Raw genomic sequence first — 16,224 nt, 5'->3', positions numbered from 1 at the left:
AGGTGCCACCACACCTGGCTGGAAATGATTACGATAAAAGATGAGTGTTCTCCAAATGCAACTGAAGAGAACTGAGGATTGATAAGATGTTCCTGAAAGGAAGACTTGATAGGCCCAGTTGGGGTTCCCTGAGTCATTTTTACTCCTGTCAGACTACTAGAGAATAACCTCAGAGGGGAGAATGTGCCTTCTGTGTGTATGTGATCATGGGATAAAATGACAGTAAAGGAAAAGTTATTTACCTGCAGTTTATCCTCATGATTTGTATGAGTGTTGGAGAGATGCCTGAATTCCTGAGTCAGGCGGAAACAGTGCTTCACATGTTCTGGAGATACAAAGTCTTCGGCTACTTTTATGCAACTGTATAGATTGTGAACCTGGGGGCAGTGCCAGGGGTGGGGAAGTACAGAGGTAAAACATCAGACATTAGAGATTCAATAACTCATGGAAAACGTCTATAATAATAGAAAACAAACAAAACAACTATATAATATATCCATTCCCTGCCTTTTTTTTTTTCCTCCTTTTTTGGAGACTCTTATGTAGCCCAAACTTGCCTTAAACTCCTAGGCTCAAGTGGCCCTCTTGTCCCAACCTCCTGAGTAGCTGGGACCACCACACCTAGTTCTTCATTTTTATCATAAAAACAAATACAGAAACACTATAAGTGCAAACATATAAATTTATAAATAAAAATGTTTACTGGGTGTGTTGGTGGCACATGTCTGTAATCACAGCTACTTGAGACCAGCCTGGGCAACTTATAAAGACCTTGTCTCAAAATAAAAAATAAAAGGTCTGGGGATATATCTTAGGAGTAAACAGCCTCTTGAACTGACCCCTACTTCCAAAAACAAAAAACCTTTTAAAACCAAGGGGTTGGGGATATAGTTCAGTGGTAGAGTGCCTGCAGAGTTAGTATGTGTAAGGCTGGGGGGGGAAAAAAAAATCAGAAAAATTTGAAACAAGATTTAAAATTACAAGGAATCTTGTTTATGAGCTGCTCAGAGCAGATTAAATGGTGTGCTGGCAACACAATTTGCAAAGTATCCACTAACATCAACAGACATACAAATACTAATCAAGCCAATTGCATACATATTTTTGGACACAAAAGGACAATATATTTTCTAGTCTTACTTCCAAAATTCTGTCCTTGTAAAAGAGATTTATCCCACATTATCTGCAATCTCATTGCCGCAGATGAGTTCCTTTACAATTAATTTTGGACAATGCCAGGTCTGAACCTCTCCCCAAGTACTGGGGAATTGAACCCAGGTCCTCACAAATGTGAGGCAAGTGCTGTACCACTGAGCTACACCCCAGTCCTTCATTTTTTGAATTATTTATTTTGAGACAGGATCTAGCTAAATTGCTCAGACTGGCCTCAAACTTTCACTCCTTCTGCCTTAACTACTTGAGTAGCCGGGATTACCAGGTATGCACCACTGTGCCTGGCAACAATGCTGGATTTTATTTCTGCCACATAAAGTCAAAGTCCTCATCATAATCTAACATTGACCTTTCTTCTAAGTCTCACTTATCTGCCCTACTCTGGACACCCTGTAATGTACTCACTACTACTCACTAGGTATTTGCCCTTAAAAACACCTGTAGCAGTCAGCCTCTAAAATAATCCCAATCTTCTAGTAGTCACGGCCTTCATATTTGTGTGTAGTACTCTCACAAATAACAAGATTAGTCTGTGGCCAATAAAATAGAGCAGAAGTGGTAGTTTGTTGCTTCTCAGATTTGTTGTATCTATAATCTGTTCCTGTATACTTCTGGGTGACATTTTACTACACTGATAAACTACAACTGGATTGTACATTTACCTACTGAAGAATATTAGGGTGGCTTCCAATTTTAAGAAGTCTGAAAAAAACTGCTGTGAATACAGGCATACAAATCTTTTGTGGGCATATGCTTTCAAAAATTAATACCTAAGGGTGGAATTACTATGAAAATAAATAAAATTATAAGAAAGAAAATTAAAAAGCAAAACAGGAAGTTGTGGTGTGGTGAAGCAATCAGCTGAATTCTGCCAGATTAGAAAAAGAAGCAGAAATAAGGAAGCCCATGGAGCTGTAGAGCCCAACACCAATTTGGAAAATACCTGGTGTGGGGCTCCTGCAGGTATGAAGACAGCATCACCCAGGAACTGCACAATGGCCCAGCCTTGCACACCAAATTCCTCATAGAGACGCTTACGGAGAGTCTGGTCCAGGTACCAACTTTGGTCATGAATTGGGTCATGATCAGGGGGATTCTCTTGCCCTTGTTCTTCTCCAACCTGAAGTCATGATCAAAATGCAAAATAGAAAAATAGTCACTTATTCAGTTTTACTTTCTGTGGTTCCAGCTACCTGTAATCAGTCACAGTCTAAAAATATTAAATGAAAAATTCCAGAAATAATTAATAAATTTTAAATTGTGTGCTCGTAAGAGTACTGTTTTATGAAATCTCACACTGTCCAGCTCCATGCCACCGTGGACATAAATCATCACTTTGTCCACAGTACATACGTTGGCTGTCTATACTATTGCCCATTAGTCACCTATTGGCTCTGTTATCAGAACAACTTTCACAGTATCACAGTGGTTGTGTTCAAATACCCTTATTTAACCTAATAATCACCGCAAGTGCAAAAGCAGTGATGCTGCAATTCAGATATGTCAGAGAAGTCATAAAGAACCTTACTTTTTTTTTTTTTTAATATTTTTTGTCAGTGGACTTTTATTTTTTGATTTATTTATATGTGGTGCTGAGAATCAAACCCAGTGCTTCACATATGGTAGGCAAGTGCTCTACCACTGAGCTACAACCCCAGCCCATAAAGAACTTTAAGTGAAAAGGTGAAAGTACAGTAAGATGTCAGGTGTGGTTTACATGCCTGTAACCCAGCTACTTAGAAAGCCAAGGCAGGAGGATCCTAAGTTATGGGCCAGCCCTGGCAACTCAGGGAGAGCCTACCTCAAAATAAAAAATTAAAAAGGCTGGGATGTAGTTCAGTGGTAGAATGCCCCTCGGTTCAATCCCTAGTATGGTGGTGGGTTGGGGAGGGAAAGAGGACATAAGATACTTTGAGAAAAGGGAAGGAGGGATAGAGGGAGGCCATATTCATAATACAGTACATTGTTATACTGTTTTACTTTATTATTAGTTATTGTTAATTTCTGTACTTTATTTGTAAATTAAACTTTATCACAGGTATGTATGTATAGACAAAAACTATAATACATACAGGGTCTGGTACTATTTGTGGTTTCAAGTGAGGGTCTTTGAACGTTTTCCCCTTGGATAAGGGGGCACTACTGTAAATACATAATTTTTTTTTTTTTTTTTTTTTGGTGGCACTAGGAATTGAACCCAGGGCCTTGTGCATCTTGTGCATGCTAGACAGTGCTCTAGTGTTGTGCTACATCCCCACCTTCATTCATTCTTTGTCTCCTTTCCTTTCTTTTTGCAAAGGTCTGGTTAAATTGCCCAGCCTGGCCTTAAATTGCTATCCTCCTGCCTCAGTCTCCCAAGTAGCTGGGATTACAGGTGTGCATCATGCTGTCATACATAAAAATCAGTAACAGGATAAATCCAACTTGCTTTAGCAGTGCTCCTGATAGGGGCCAATGCTTCTGGTTTACTCTCTTTAATATGCTCTGGATGTTGATTCAGGACTTCTGGGTATTCTGACAATAGATTCCATGGCCACTAAGTCTTTAATACCTACAGACTTCACATGATAAGTTGTGGACAGGTTGTCTCAGTCTCTAGATCCTAAATTTGAGAGCTGGGAGCACAGTTCACCAAGAGGCATACCTTTCGAAGCAGCTCTCGGATCTTCTCTGCATCCTTGGCTGCATAAATGTGCCATAAAGCACCTGGCTTCTCTTTTCCATCATGAATTCTTTGTTTTGTCACCTCATCAGCATCTCCCTCATCAATTGTCTTGAGTACCTCTGAAAGAAGCAAATTGACAATTTCAATGTAACTAATCATTTCAATATTTCTAAGTGAAGTACAATGTCCAAATCAAACAAGGTTGATCTTGTCTCTCTCTCTCTGGAGTTATATAGCAAAGAATCAAAGAAACAAAATTCATGAGCTGGGCACAGTGGCACATGCCTGTAATTTAGTAACTCTGGAGGTTTGAGTCAGGAGGATCTCAAGTTTGAGACCAGTCTTAGTAACTTAGCAAAACCCTATCTCAAAGATGAAAACATAAAGTTGGACAGTGGCATATGCCTGTACCTTGCCTGTACTCCCAACAGCTCAGGAGGCTGAGGCAAGAGGATCATGACTTCAAAGCCAGCCTCAGCAATTTAGTAAGGCCCTAAGCAACTCAGTGGGACCCTGTCTCTAAATAAAATACAGAACAGGGCTGGGGATGTGGTTCAGTGGTAAAGTGCCCCTGAGTTCAATCCCCAGCATCAAAAATAAATAGAAAAACAAAACAAAACAACCCAAAATACATAGATGGTCAGATAGATAGATAGAAAGATAGATAGATGATAGATAGATAGATAGACAGATAGATAGATAGATAAATAGATAGGACTGGCATGTAGCTCAGTGGTAAAGAACCCTAGGTTCAATCCCCAGTATCCCTTTCCCCACCAAAAGAAAGATCAAAATTCAAATTGGTCTAAGCTCCCTACACACAGGAAGACTAACTCTAAACCTTTCTTACTTAATAGAGACTCATATTTTTGGTAGCATAGTTTCTTTTATTGTAGTCCTGGGGCTCAAACCCAGAGCCTCATGTATATCAGTTCTACAGCTGACATCCACAGCCTGTGGTAGTTTCTTTTTTAAAAAAAAATTTGTGCAAGTTTGTTTGTGTTTATTTTTAGTGGTGCTGGGGATTGAATCTAGGAACTTGCACATGCTAAGCAAGAATTCTATCACTGAGCTATATCCCTAGCCCTTGTGGTAGTTTCTTTAAAACATGTTTCTTGCTCAAACTGAATAAATATTGCTTATGTTTAACTTGTGGGTTATTTCCTACTGCAAGTAGGGGAAGTCTATATATTTGTGCAAGACCACCTGAAACTCTAGGATTTTGCTGACTTAAGTCCATAAAGCATAAAGCTTCTCTGGCAAGTTAACAGAGTTGGCTTCTAATGCTTGTCTATTATAATCCACAAAAACCCACAACATATGGAAGGGTCTATAGGTATGCAGCATCAAATACAAATGTACAGTAAGAAATGCCAAAGTAAAAAATACTGATATTCCTAAACCTTAACATTTTATTTTTTAAAACTTCTCATTTTTCTGAAACTTCCACAATGAACACATTTTTTTTTTGGTACCAGGGATTGAACTCAAGGGTGCTCAACCACTGAGCCATATAACCCACCCCCCACTTTTATTTGTTTGAGACAGGGACTCACTAAGTTGCTGAGGCTGGTCTTGAACTTGCCATCCTCCTGCCGCAACCTCTGGAGCCACTGGGATTACAGGCATGTGCCACTGCACCCAGCAATGCACATTAATTTTAACACTGAGATTTGAACTGCTGTCCAAGGTATCCTGCCCATCTGGCCATTATTACAATGGGGACTACACCTCACTTTTTAGTGTCTTGAGATAAACATTTAGACAGCATAAGAGATGGCAAGGAGGGCAAACACAGCAAAATATCACTTTAACGCTATACTACACAGCTGATCTGGCTGATGGCCAAGTAGATAGATTTGTCCTTTCTTTGTTCCTCTTGCGAGGCTACTCCCTAGTCAAAGATATACAAGTAGCACTCTTCTTTGCTAGACAACTCTTCCTCTAGCAACATCCACTAGGCACCTACTATATATCAGGCCTGGTAAAAACTTAAGAAAAAGTCACTGAGGGAATAAAAAGAGAAAGAAAAAAGAAAAAGACACTGTTCCTGACTGAGGAGGAAAATGCTCAATTCTACTGGAGATCAAGCCTCATCATCTGAAGCAGTTTTTCTAGAAAACATACCTTCATCATGAGCACCCTCCCCGATAGGGATTCCAACATACACCATCACATTAACGGCATCAGATACATCTAAGTGAAGATTTGTTGTGCCAACTCTTCTATCTTCTGCAGTTATCAAGCCTAAAGGGTTAAGGAAAATATGCAAGGTGAAGGGGAAATATTCTGAAGAATTCACAGAGAGCCTAAAATGAAAATATACTCAAGGACATTCTTAAATGAGTACCACTGGAGAGTATAGTATGTCTGCTCTGTTTATCAAGAAATCAGAGGCTAGGGTTGTATTTCAGTGGTAGAGCACTTTTCTAGCAAGCATGATTCCCTGGATTTGATATCCAGCACTGCAAGCAAGCAAACAAACAAAAAATAATCATTCTTCTCATCTTTCTTATACCATCTGAGACTAATTTCTAGGGCTGAGGTTGTGGCTCAGTGGTACAGTGCTTGCCTAGTATGTGGGAGGCATTGGGTTCAATTCTTAGTACCACATAAAAATAAATAAAATAAAGGTATTGTGTCAGTCTACAACTAAAAAATAAATAAATAAATAAAAGATTGATTTCTAGCACAGGTGACACTATCATTAGCTTTAGACATGAAACTAGTCCACTCCCTGAAAATGGTTCCTCCTTTAAAAGCAAAACAGGTATGGGCATTAGGGACATTCAGATAAAGCTCAACTTACACGGCAATTTAGGTCATTTCTATACAAAGGTCATTTCTATACTTTACAAAGCGCTAGCTAGGTGGCATGGTATCTGTTTTTTTTTTTTTTTCATTTTGCAGTGTTGGAATTGAACGTGGGGCTTTGCTCATGCTAGGTATTCAGCCTTTTTTGCTGCTATTTTATCAAGTCTTTTAAAACTAAGACTATGTCTCCTTGAGTAGAATTTTTGAGAGGAAATGATCTAATTCTTGGAAACATACAAGCTTATAGACTGGGCCCATATACATGTTACACAAATCAGTATGACAAAGCAAACATATTCAAAATCATCCTGGATACCTTAACTTCTATAATACCTGTCATTTGCCCTCAATCATCTTTACCCATGACCCTGGTCAAAGATCTTCTGTAAGTGAAATGAGCAATCCCCAAAAGGGGCAATTCTGGTCTCTCCCTCATACCATAGGCGTTGTACATCTTGGGTCCCAGATCAGGCCTTACAAAGTAGCTGGGAAGCCGAGAGGCCAGATTGAGCCTGCCATCTCGTTTGGTATATTCTGGCAGAGGAAGGTTCTCCATCAGATCTTCAAACCTACAAAAGGGTAGGAAAGACTTAGCTGTTACAGGGCAAGAAAGCAAAGAGGTAAAATTCACTTCTCTGGGATTATCTGTGATTATTCAGTGATGGCTTTGCCCAGACACTACTCTCAGAAAATGGCACCAAGACATCACTAACCTTGTTGGCATCATGTCCCGAAAATCTTCCCCAGGAGGCCAATCCTTGAGTTTGAGCACCATTGGCTGCCCATCTTCTGATCTTAGTCGTTCTGGAAGACAGATAGTATTCTCACAAACATCTGCAGGGTTGACTGCTGCTCATTTTTCCAGTGACTACGTACGAGATAAACCATTCTGATTTCAAACTTGTAAACCCAGTCCACATAATGGACTAGGTTAGGTGGGCTTTGTTTTCCTTACACACTTGCCACATTTCTAAATTTCATAGAATTCTATCTGGTTTCCTCTGAGCAAAAATGTTTCACATACCCAATAATATTACAGGTTAAAGCCTGGCCTGTTTTGGGAAGCCATAGGATTACCATGCAAGCTAAATGTTCAGCACCAGACAGAAGGTTCCTCCCGCCAAGAGGATACAATCTGTTATTGCAGGAACTTAGCTGGGCATGTATATGCTTACTTCCCACTACACCATTAGTCAACTTGATATCAAAGCTACTTACTGCATATTATCTCAAAGCCATCCCAGAAATCCCGAACTTTCACATCAGAAATTATAGCACAGTTCCTGCAGTTCACCAAATCCACATCCTGGTCTCCAAATTCCTGGCTAAAAGCTTCTGGCTTCCAGAGTTCAGACTTGAGCTTTTTATGTACTCCTGAAACCAGCACTGGCTGTGGAAACAAAAATACAGTCAGGACTATTTAGGAAATACCATTAGCTCCATGGCTAAAGGGCCAAACAGGAGGGTTTCTGGGGGAGAACTCTTTCTCCATGAAACTCTATTGTTCCTTTATAGTTTTAAGATTTATGGATTTTAACACATCAGCTAAAGTGAATGGAAATTCTTCTACTTCATTATTATACTGGATTCTCACCCTGGGAGGCATGTCACATGTCCGTTGCTTGGGCATCTACCCACTACTTTGAGATAAGCAGACAAATTCAACTTTGAGAATACTTCCTCAAATTATAAGTGAAAAACTATCTAGACAATTCCCTAATATCCTCCTTGCTTAAGCAGTTGCTAAAGTATAAAAATCACAACTGATATTGCATCAACTTATGGGAGCTTCAAACACTTACCTAGAAAAGTACCACTCTTTTCTACCCATTCCTTCACCCTACCCAATAACACATTTAAGGATTTTCCCTGAGATATTATCAATTCCAGTTCAACACCTAACAGTAATTTCGGCTGCCCTTTTAAGAACACAGAGTTGTACAGCTTAGAAATAAAATGATACTTAATGTATTTTCTTTTCAGAAATTTCCTTAATTTTAAAAATTCAAGATAACTTCAAAGTAGCAAGGATATCAACAATACACTTATTATGTCTAAATCTCCCCCAGAAGCCTGGAATTATCCTGTTAGCTATGGCAGGCAGGCAGATAGCTCTATTCTTACTTACCTGGCCTTGCTTCCAACACTCTCGGAAGATCTTCCAATTGTTTTTGTTGCTGGGGTCATGAAGACACAGAAGCCTCCCATCACAGAGCCAGGAGTGTGAAGTATGGGGGTCTAGCACATTTAACCCCATCACCATCTCCTTTACTTCCTTTTGGGTATCAGTCAAGTTGCATGCCCGCTTTGAAGCATCTGAGGTTTTCTTATTTTCTACCACTGAGGCAATGATGTGGTCAAGAAAATTGGGTAGACTGGCCTTGTTTTTTACTCCCTGCCAAACACAGGTAAGCTTGACTGAGATTCCATGAGAAATGCACTCAAAAAACCATATCACAGTTGCCATTTCCAAGTTCTTACCTATCTCATTAAATTCCATAGTTATCAGAGTATCTTACACAATTGGAGGAAGAACAAAAAGTTGATATTTTTAGTACCTTAGATTCCTCTACCTTTCATATTTTGCCTTGCATTTATGAAAGAAAAGTACATAAGGATCCCTGTGCCTCAAGAGACTTAATGACCTAAGAAATACCTTTGGCATTCAGGTTTGTGTTAAGCATAGGTGTGCAGACTGCAGAGTTCACAAAATAATATAATTGATTGAAAAAGATTATTTAGTTTGGGGGTTTCCAAATTTTTTTCTGGCCAGCAGAGATACTTCACCTAAGTGACTGAAGAGACCTATCATACATTTCTTATCTGTTTCAGCTGATAGCACAGCATAGGCCCACAGATGAAAGTGACATTCCTAACATCACAGAATGGAAGTGGGGGTAGATTTTGTAAACTTGATAATCCTGCGCCCAAAGTATTACTAATCATTATCTCTATCAAAAGCATGCAACTGGGCTGGGGTTGTGGCTCAGTGGTAGAACAGTTGCCTAGCATGTGTGAGGCACTGGGGTTCAATTCTCAGTACTGCATATAAATAAGTAAATAAAATAAAGGTCCATCAACAACTAATAAAAATATTTTTTTAAAAAAGCATGTAACCATGTAATATCCTAGAAAAATTAAAAAGGAAAATAACTGAGAATATGAACGAATACAAATAAAAAAGGGTAACTATTGCCAGGCATGGTGGCGCAGGCCTGTAATCCCAGTAATTCAGGAACCTAAGGCAGGAGGATCTCAAGTTAGAGGCTGGCCTGAGCAACTCAGGCAGACCCTGTTTCAAAATGAAAAAAATTTGGGGCCGGGGTTGTAGTTCAGTGGCAGAGTGCTTGCCTAGCATGTGTGAGGCACTGGGTTTGATTCTCAGCACCGCATGTAAGTAAATAAAATAAAGGTCCACTGACAACTAAAAAAAAATTTTTTTAAAAGGGTTGGAGAGAGAGTTCAGTGCTAAAACACCTCTGGGTCCAATCCCCAATATGGGTATGGGGTATGGGGGTTAGGGGGAATAATAGATTTTTTTTTTAAAGTTATTTATGTAGAAGAGAAGCAACCCAGTTGTCTAGTCGCAATCACCTGCAGTTCATCAGATTTCAGCCACTAATCATAAAATAGAACGAGAAACATATTTAAGTACTTGTTTGAAATGACCTGCAAGACATATAAAGTGTGAAAAGCAAGTTGTAGAACATTTGTGTAAATGTGGGGGGACAGTATACATGACGATATTTCTGAAACGACACTCCAGAAACAATGGTGGCAGCTGGGTGCAGTGGTGCACGCCTGTAATCCTAGTGGCTCGGGAGGCTGAGGCAGGAGAATCTTGAGTTCAAAGCCATCCTTAGCAATAGTGAGGCACTAAGTAACTCAGTGAGACCCTGTCTCTAAATAAAATACAAAAAGGGGTGGGGATGTGGCTCAGCGGTTGAGTGCCCCCGAGTTCAATCCCCACCCCCCACAAAAAAAAGAGTGATGTATAAAGAAAGGTTACCGCCCCCACAAAAAAAATAAATAAATAAATGAAAGAAACAATGGTGGCTGGATACAGTGGTACACATTTGCAATTCCAGCCACAGAGGAGGATCAACAAATTCAAGGTCAGCCTAGGAAACTTACGGAGACTTGTCTCAAAATAAATATAAAGGGCTGAGGATGTAGCTCAGTGGTTAAATGCCCCTGGGTTCAATCCCCAACACTGAAGAAACAAAAAAGAAAGGTGACCTCTAGAAAGGGAAATGAGTGGCTGGGAAACAAGGGTGCAAAGGAGCCTTATCACTATAACCCTTTTGTATTTTTCAACTTTTTATACTTGTGAATTCATTTATTCAATAAATATTAAATAAACATGACTATGGATCAAATACTGTGGCACTAGGAATATACTAATGAATCAAACAATCAAAAGTGCTTTTAGGAGAGGCAAAAGACAATAAATAAAACATAGTTGGTTAGATGGTAGTTAGTGGTATGAAAACAAGTAGGGAAGACAGTTATGTGTGGAAGATGGGAGTATGATAAACTTTTTTTATTTGGGGGGGTCACAGGGGCAATTTACCACTAAGTTACATTCCCAGTCCTTTTAATTTTTAATTTTGAGACAGGGTCTCACTAAGTTGCTTAGAGCCTCAATAAGTTGCTGAGGCTGACCCTGAACTTGCAATTCTCCTGTCAGCCTCCCAAGCTGCTGGGATTACAGGCGTGCACCACTGTGCCCAGCTAATGCAATAAATTTATTTTTGTGTATGTGGTGATAGGAACTGAACCCAGGGCCTCATACATGTTAGTCAAATCCTCTACCACTGAGCTATACATCCCCACACCTAATGTGATAAACTTTTAAAAATGATGTATAGCCGGGTGTGGTGGCCCGCACCTGTAATCCCAGTGGCTCGGGAGGCTGAGGCAAGAGGATCGGGAGTTCAAAGCCAGCCTGTAAGCAATGGCGAGGCACTAAGCAACTCAGTGAGACTCTGTCTCTAAATAAAATACAAAATAGGGCTGGGGATGTGGCTCAGTGGTCAAGTGCCCCTGAGTTCAATCCCTACCCCCAACAAAAAAAAGAGTGATGTATAAAGAAAGGTTTCTCAAAGGTGACATTTTAGGAGGGAAAAAGGAAATCTGATGATGAAGCCAGCCAAATGGTTACATAGGAGGAAAATTCTAGGGGGAGGAAACAAGTACAAAGGCCCTACAGAGGAAGTATGCCTGATTATGTTCAAGAAACAGCAAGTACATGGGTATAGCTGGAGCAGAGTGAACAAGGGGAAGAGGGGTAAGGTCAGAGAAGTGAGAAGAGGCGAGAAAGGGTCAGAGTCTCCTAGTTCATAATAAGAACTCTGTTTAGCTTACGAGAGATATAAGAAGTTCTTAGAGGATTTTAGGTAGAAGGGACATGATTTGACTTACATTCTGTAAAGGGCAGAATCTATTCCTTATAAAATTCTGGTGAGAAATTTACTGCAAAAATTTAGGTCAGAGAGTCAGGTTAGTAAGGAAGAAGTGGAGTTGATGAGAAACAGGTGGATTCTGAATACATTCTGATCAAATTAAGGGATTTACTGATAGATTAGATATGAAATATAAGAGGTGAAGCTGGGCATGGTGGTACATGCCAGTAATTCCAGCGACTCAGTAGGCTGAGGCAAAACAATAGCAAATCCAAAGCCAGCTTCAACAACCTACATGAGTCCTTATGCAACTTACCAAGACTCTGTCTCAAAATTAAAAAATAAAAAATAAAAAGGGCTGGGGATGTAGCTCAGTGGTTAAGTGCTCCTTAACCACTGGTTAAATCCCCAGTACCAAAAGAAATATAAGAGAAAAAAGTACCAAATGATTCCAAGATTTTTGGGACAAGCAAATGAAAGGATAGAGATGTTATTAACCAAAAGAGGAATACTAAAGAAGTATAAGTACACTGGCAGAAGATCAAGAGTTCAGTCTTAGATGTGTTAAAGGTTTAAGGATATCTTATAGATATCCAAGACAGTACATTATGTATGCTTTGTGTAGGTTAAAGAAAAAATCAATGTCTGAAAGAAAGTCAGATGGTTCCATGCATTGACTTTTCCACTGATGACTACAAATTTCAATGTCTCAATTTTACTTACTTCCTAACATGGTACAAAAAGGTTCACTACTTAAAAGTATCTCGAACATCCCAAAACTTAGAGATGTGTTGTCAGCTTGACAACATAGAGAATACAAATCACCCACATGACTTCTAACCTAAATATCAGATCTTTGCTGATTCTCTCAAAGAAAAGCAGCAAAGCCTAGAATTGTAGAGAGGACACTTACCGATGAAGATGTAGAGAAGACTGGGGGGAAGGGTATGCCTGTATCCAAGGGGGTTTGAGGAAGCTTTCCGGGCCCGGAGTGAAGGAGGTCTCGAAGGCTGGAGCCTTCAGTTTTGTTGTTGGAGGCAGTGGGACCCAGTAACAGACTGTTAAAAAGCTTTGGAGTCAACGGAGAGACCTTTGCAGTAGAGTTGAACGAGTCCAGGCCAAAGGGTGAATGAGATTCTTTATTGAGCACCGATCTCAGGGACCCTGCTTCTGTAAGAACATAACCAGGAACAGCGTTAGGCATAGTAAGGAACACCCAACAGAAAACTGACTCCTAAAAATCAGTCAAGTGGAAGGGGCAAAAGATTCTTTCCCTTCCCCTTCCCCGCCAAACTGTGTAAGGTTTTTTGGGATCAAGATTGACAAGCTATGAATATTTTGTTCCCATCCTACTCTCATTAGCCTTTTTCTTTTTCTTTTTCTTTTTTTTTTTGGTGGTGCCAGGAATTGAACCAGGGCCTTGTGCATGCAAAGCAAGCAGTCTACCAATTGAGCTATATCTCCAGCATCAGTCTCATTTTCTAAAACGATTCTTCAAGGGGTCTCCAGGGGATGAGGATATAGCTCAGTGGTAAAGTGCTTGCCTAGCATGCATGAGGTCCTTAGTTCAATCCCTATCACCACCAGGGGGAAAAAAAAAAAAAGCTACTCAAGTGGGTCTCTAGAACATGTGTACTGGAATGGAACCCTATGGAATGCCTGTTTAAAATGGAGATTGTTGGTATTACCACAAGAGATTCTGATTTAGTGGATTTGGGTGGAGTGAAGAAACCTTCATTTTTAACAATTCCCAGGTGATTCTCATGACCACTAAAAACGCTTGCTTTAGCTCTCAACATGGGCTGTAAAACAGAACCCCTGAGAAGTTCCTTAAAAACTTTGCATCAATTCTGACTAAGGAGGTCTGAGGGCGGGTTCAGATATGTGTCTTTTTAAAAAAGGTCCATTTCTAGAAAGAAATTCAAAGAGATTCCCTCATTTTGTGTGATTAGCCAGAGAAAGCAAGTGGCATGTTTCATTAACGAGTATGGTAATGTTTGAGTCTTAAGAAGCGCAGAAAAACCCACAGGTTCCTTCTACAGGTAGGGCAGAGGTTGGTGTTCATCTCACCTTTTGTTTCTTCTTTAGCCTTCTGAGTTGCTAAATCTGCCAACCAATGCAGGGCAGAGGAGGGAGGAGCTGTGTCAGGGCATGGGGGCCTGATGGCTTTTAGCTCACTATTGCTATTTGATGCTGAACTGTCTGCCTTCAGGGGTTCTTCAGATCTGATGTCAGTGCCCTCAGGTTTGGAAACATGGTCAGTCTCTGGTGCTGTTACTGTTGCAGTTCCTCCTCCACCTGAGAAGGTAGTTTCATTTCCAGAAGAGGCACTAGGGTTTATACTAGGAAGCTAAAGCATGGAAAGTTAAAAGTGCTTGTTAAAAGTGTAAAGAGGTAGGTTTGGGTAGAGAAAATTAAACACAACTAGTAATGGCTGCTGACCCTAAGTAGGTCTGGAAAGAATAATCTGAAATTGTCACGTAAACTGTTATTTCATACATTCTTAAATTCAACATATATTTATTGAATCCTAGTATGTACTAGAAACTATGCTAGGTTCTGTGGAAAATACAATGTAAGACTTAAAGTTTACTATAATCTAAAATAAAGATTTAGCATGCCTGAGATAATTTCTGCAATGGCCAATTGGTGATTAAAACTCAATCCATAAGTTCTTCTGGGGGTTAAATGAGATAGCATATGGAAATGGCTGAGCATAGTTTGGCACACATAAATACTTAATCAATGTTATTACTCTATTACATTACTAAATTTTCCAAATTATTTGCTCTAGTATATGAACTCAAAATATATCTCCATATCTCTTAGCATCCATCCCTGAGCCTCTTTATCATCAACCAAACATTGTATTCCAAGAAAGACTTCAAAGTGCAAACAGTAGGTTGGGTGTCCTTTTTTAAAAAAACTGCTTGTTCAAAATAGTCACCATCAAAGCAAAATGACCCCTGTCTCTGAGACAGCAATGAGAAAATCACTATCTCTCTGGAGGATTGATTGCTTTGAGGGTAGAACCAATCCAACTCTTCATATTTCTGTTCTCTGTACCTAACATGATTCCATTGATAGGACCATGTACCTTCTCAGGACTGAGAAGACCACAGTATTACTAATAACCTTTTCTGTACTCTTCACTCATGGAAAGACCCTGAGGTATATACATCCTGACAAGATACAGAGACTCTCCATGCAATTTATCAACCAATAACTGAGTTAAAGAAGAATGAAAAGAAACTACACTTTAAAATCCCTTTAGTAAATTTTTTTTGGCTCTCTCTATAAAGCTTTCCCCATTCCCCAATCCCCCAGGAATCCTATAAAGGCCTGGCATAACACTGTTAAAAGGGGGGCATTTCCCAGCACTAAATTGAAATTTCACTTAGATATACCCACACATACCACTTTACCTGTGACATCCCATTGGTGACAGCAGGTCTTAACACAGATTTGTTTTGCCGACTAATACAAGGGCAGTTTGCTTTAATTCCCCACTTGCCCCGGGCAGCATGTACCATGTCTCCAATATTGTAAAGAGCTTGGAAAAAATATAATAATAATTAATACTGGAACACATGTATGTGGCACATATTTTGCTAAGAACCTTCTTAATATTATTTCCCTTAATCCTCACATTTTAATATGTTAACTGTTTTTATCCTTAATTTTTGATGATCAAACTGGAACTCAAAGAAGCTAGATCATTTGCTCAAGTACATAAAGTTAGCAAAAGGAAGTACTAAGACTTCAACCCACATATATCTAGCCCAAAAGTTCTGTGCACACTTAACCTCTATTAAGTATTAACAAGGTGTGAAGAACTCTAGGGGTAGAATCCTTACTGATCTAAAGTATAAACATTCTTAATTGTACACTATTGCACATTATACTTTTTAAAAAAGGTTAATAAAAAATAGATCAATGTAAATTTTACATAAGAACATGTTTAACCATGCTAAAGCCAGCAGGGAGCAGACATCCTACCACTGCAACCAGGAAGCCCTTAATTGGAAACAATGGGGATGTCCACCACAGCTTCCTTAAGTGAAGGAGTAGATAGGCAGTAGTTTTGCAAATTCACCAACTTCAATAAATGTATGTTAATGGAAATGTGGAAGCTGGGGATACAGAACTTCTGGAGAAATCACTGCA

General features: G+C 39.5%; 1 protein-coding gene across 2 annotated transcripts in view; it reads right to left on the bottom strand.

The window, feature by feature from the left end:
• Positions 1 to 16,224, bottom strand: part of Kdm3b (lysine demethylase 3B) — a 75,628-nt gene that overhangs the window by 4,623 nt on the left and 54,781 nt on the right. For both annotated transcript variants that reach the window (XM_047555189.1, XM_047555190.1), the window contains 11 exons: positions 15,483 to 15,610; positions 14,128 to 14,407; positions 12,971 to 13,227; positions 8,781 to 9,047; positions 7,871 to 8,042; positions 7,366 to 7,456; positions 7,091 to 7,221; positions 5,966 to 6,085; positions 3,818 to 3,957; positions 2,117 to 2,293; positions 243 to 377 (listed from right to left, as the gene is read on the bottom strand). In XM_047555189.1, coding sequence (XP_047411145.1) covers positions 243 to 377; positions 2,117 to 2,293; positions 3,818 to 3,957; positions 5,966 to 6,085; positions 7,091 to 7,221; positions 7,366 to 7,456; positions 7,871 to 8,042; positions 8,781 to 9,047; positions 12,971 to 13,227; positions 14,128 to 14,407; positions 15,483 to 15,610 — 1,898 coding nt within the window. The remainder of the gene's footprint in view (positions 1 to 242; positions 378 to 2,116; positions 2,294 to 3,817; positions 3,958 to 5,965; positions 6,086 to 7,090; positions 7,222 to 7,365; positions 7,457 to 7,870; positions 8,043 to 8,780; positions 9,048 to 12,970; positions 13,228 to 14,127; positions 14,408 to 15,482; positions 15,611 to 16,224) is intronic.

The sequence above is a fragment of the Sciurus carolinensis genome, chromosome 6, assembly GCF_902686445.1.
Source record: "Sciurus carolinensis chromosome 6, mSciCar1.2, whole genome shotgun sequence".
Classification (NCBI taxonomy): domain Eukaryota; kingdom Metazoa; phylum Chordata; class Mammalia; order Rodentia; family Sciuridae; genus Sciurus; species Sciurus carolinensis.
The sequence above is the reverse complement of the archived record's forward strand: the minus strand, read 5'-3'. Positions and strand labels throughout refer to the sequence as shown.